Genomic DNA, 2,637 nt, shown 5'->3' with positions numbered 1-2,637 from the left:
GCGGGCGGCGCAGGTGCGTGTGACTTTCCGGAACCTCGCCTCGCCCCCATGCGCTCAGCGCTCCTGAGCCAGGTAGGGCCAGGGAAAGGAAACGAAAGGGACCGGGCACAGCTCGTGGAAACCACACTGGGTCAAAGAGGAGCTTCGCTCGGTGCCAAGATCATTGACTGTTGGAATGCTAAACCGCTAGCGTGACAGCCAATGGGATGCTAGGGCTTAGGGCGGTGGGCTCGCGGAGTGAAGGCTCGGGAAATCCAGAGAGCTCAGAGCGCTTTGATTTGTGCATTGGATCCTAAGCGGGCGCCTGAAAGAAACTTGCCAAGTGCACGGGGGTTGTTGGAAGGCCAGGCTAGAAAGGAAGTCTCCCCAGCTTCTGCTGTCCAGGCTGGAGTGTCCAGCCCCTGGCAAGCGTCTTCTATGAGCAGGTTTAGTTCCAGCCTTTTCGTGGGTGGTCTGTCAACACGCTTTTCTCTCTGCGCTGCCTCTGTATCATCTCATTGTGTGTTTGGGGGCAGGGGAGGGACGAACTGAGGGTGGAGAGAGAGGTGCATCAAGAGGGGGCGTTTTCCCTCCAGGTTCATGAAACAGTGTCTCTAGTGAGAAGCCACAGTTCTGAACTCTGGGAGGTGTTCTTCCCTGCTGAGGGAGGGAAGACTTGCTGAGTGTTTGTGGGATCTGACAGGTGGAAAGGCTTTCCAGGTGATGGGGATAGCAGGAATCAGGAGGCTGTGCCTAGGTGGGAGGCAGAAAATTGTGGTTAGCAGACGCTCAGCAAGTGGTTTTTGAGTTGGGGCAGAGCCGGAACTAAAACCTACATGTTCAGTTGCACTCTCCAGGGACTCTTCCATGGAAAGGAGCAGGGAAGAGAGAACAGGAGGAGAGACTAGGGTTCATATGCCAGGCCCAGGGTATGGCCTTGAATGTGTTAAGGTCTCAGCTGTCAGTAATGTATGAATTTACTCCAAATCATCCCTGGGGGCAAGATTTGTCCTATTTAAGTGTGTGTGTGTGTGTTTTAATCTCACTCTGTCACCCAGGTTGGTGTGCAGTGGCACGATTGTAGCTCGCCGCAGCCTTGGCCTCCTGGACTCGGGCAATCCTCCCATCTCAGGCTCCTAAATAGCTAGGACTATAGGCATATACCACCATGCCCAGCGAATTTTCTGATTTTTTGTAGAGACGGGCTCTCGCTATGTTGCCCAGGCTGGTCTCAAACTCCTGACCTCAAGTGATCCTCCTGCCTCAGCCTCAAAGTACTAGGATTATAGGCATGAGCCACTGTGCCCAGCCTATGCATTTATTGAAATACAAATATATCTGTTTCCAGCCTCCAGTCATTAAACTGGCTGAAAAGTTCACCATCAGCCAAATTTTAGGGTTCCCTCTCTCCTGCCAGGTTGGAAGGGCCCTGGTGCTCAACCCAAACTGGCCACCTTCTCTGCATGAACACAGGTTCTTCATTGTCTAACCCCTTCTCTGGCTGGGCTCTGGAGGTACCTGTTAGGGATCCTCGTGTTTATCTCCAGCTCAGCCTGGAGACCCTCAGCTGTTCCCAAGGCCCCATGTCATTCTGTGCAGTCCTGCCTGCAGAACTCCCCTCTGGTCTCACGGAATCCACTTGGCTGGCAGGGCTGTGGAATAATAGAAGGATGGGTCTTTGTGCACGTCAACTCCAAGCATCTACGTGGTTTCCCTCTGGAGTAATGCCATTCAATTTATTTTTAAGAACTGAATCTTCGATTGGGCTTGGTGCCTCAGTCTGTAATCCCAGCACTTTGGGAGGCCGAGGCAAGTGGATTGCCTGAGCCCACGGGTTCGAGACCAGCTCAGGCAGCTTGGCAGGGCCTCGTCTCTACAATAAATCAAAAATTAGCCAGGCATGGTAGCGTGGCTGGGGCGGAAGGATCACCGGAGCCCAGCAGGTTGACCCTGGGATGGCTGTGAGTGTGCCACTGCATTCCAGCCTAGGCAACTGAGTGAGACTCCGACTAAAAAAACAAACAAAACAGAACTGAATCTTCCAGGACAAAAGTTTTGGTTCCTTAATACAAAAAGCTGTTTATATACCCTCCCTAGGGCAGGAGAGCCTGGCCTCCAATCCCAAAGCTTGGCTCTTCCAGGAGGGGAAGCCGGAAATTATCTTTTGGGTTTCCAGTGACTGGAAGAGAAAGAGGAGCTTCTGTGGTTTTGAACAGTCATCAAACGGGTGGGGTCTTCATGACAATAGTTAGTAGGTGTTGGGGAGGTAGGAGGTAGGAGTTGTAGCTGAAGTCAGTCCAGCCTTGGAATCAGCTCCCCTCTCCCAACCTCTAAGGCACCCTTCTTCTTGGCTCTGGGCAGGGGGGTGGAGTCTGAGACTGTCTGAGCAGCCTTTCTTCTGGAGCTTTCTCAGCCCAGCCCTGAATAGCAAGGGGCATCTGAGGTAAGCAGGGCCTCTAAGGCCTGGGATAACACAGCAGACAGAAAGCTCCCATCTGATAGATTCTGAACAAACCTGGGAGCCCAGACTACTAACTGTGTTCCAAGAGGACACAGCTGGATGAGGGGGGAAACTCAGCACCTTTTGAATCATCACAAAATAGTTCACCTTTTTCTTTTTCTTTTTCTTTTTTTTTTTGAGTTGGAGTCTCACTGTTG

The 2,637-nt window shown here is 52.1% G+C and overlaps 1 protein-coding gene across 1 annotated transcript in view; it reads left to right on the top strand.

Moving 5' to 3' along the window:
* Positions 1–6: 6 nt before the first annotated feature.
* The window catches only part of FAAH (fatty acid amide hydrolase), an 18,668-nt gene continuing 16,037 nt past the window's right edge, over positions 7–2,637 (top strand). The window contains exon 1 of the mRNA XM_008061727.1: positions 7–72. Within this exon, the coding sequence (XP_008059918.1) occupies positions 49–72 (24 nt within the window). The 5' untranslated portion in view covers positions 7–48. The remainder of the gene's footprint in view (positions 73–2,637) is intronic.

Source organism: Carlito syrichta, unplaced genomic scaffold (assembly GCF_000164805.1).
Source record: "Carlito syrichta isolate Samal-C Ts95f unplaced genomic scaffold, Tarsius_syrichta-2.0.1 Scaffold305547, whole genome shotgun sequence".
Taxonomy (NCBI): domain Eukaryota; kingdom Metazoa; phylum Chordata; class Mammalia; order Primates; family Tarsiidae; genus Carlito; species Carlito syrichta.
Note: the sequence above shows the minus strand (reverse complement) of the source record. Positions and strands in the feature narration are given on the sequence as shown.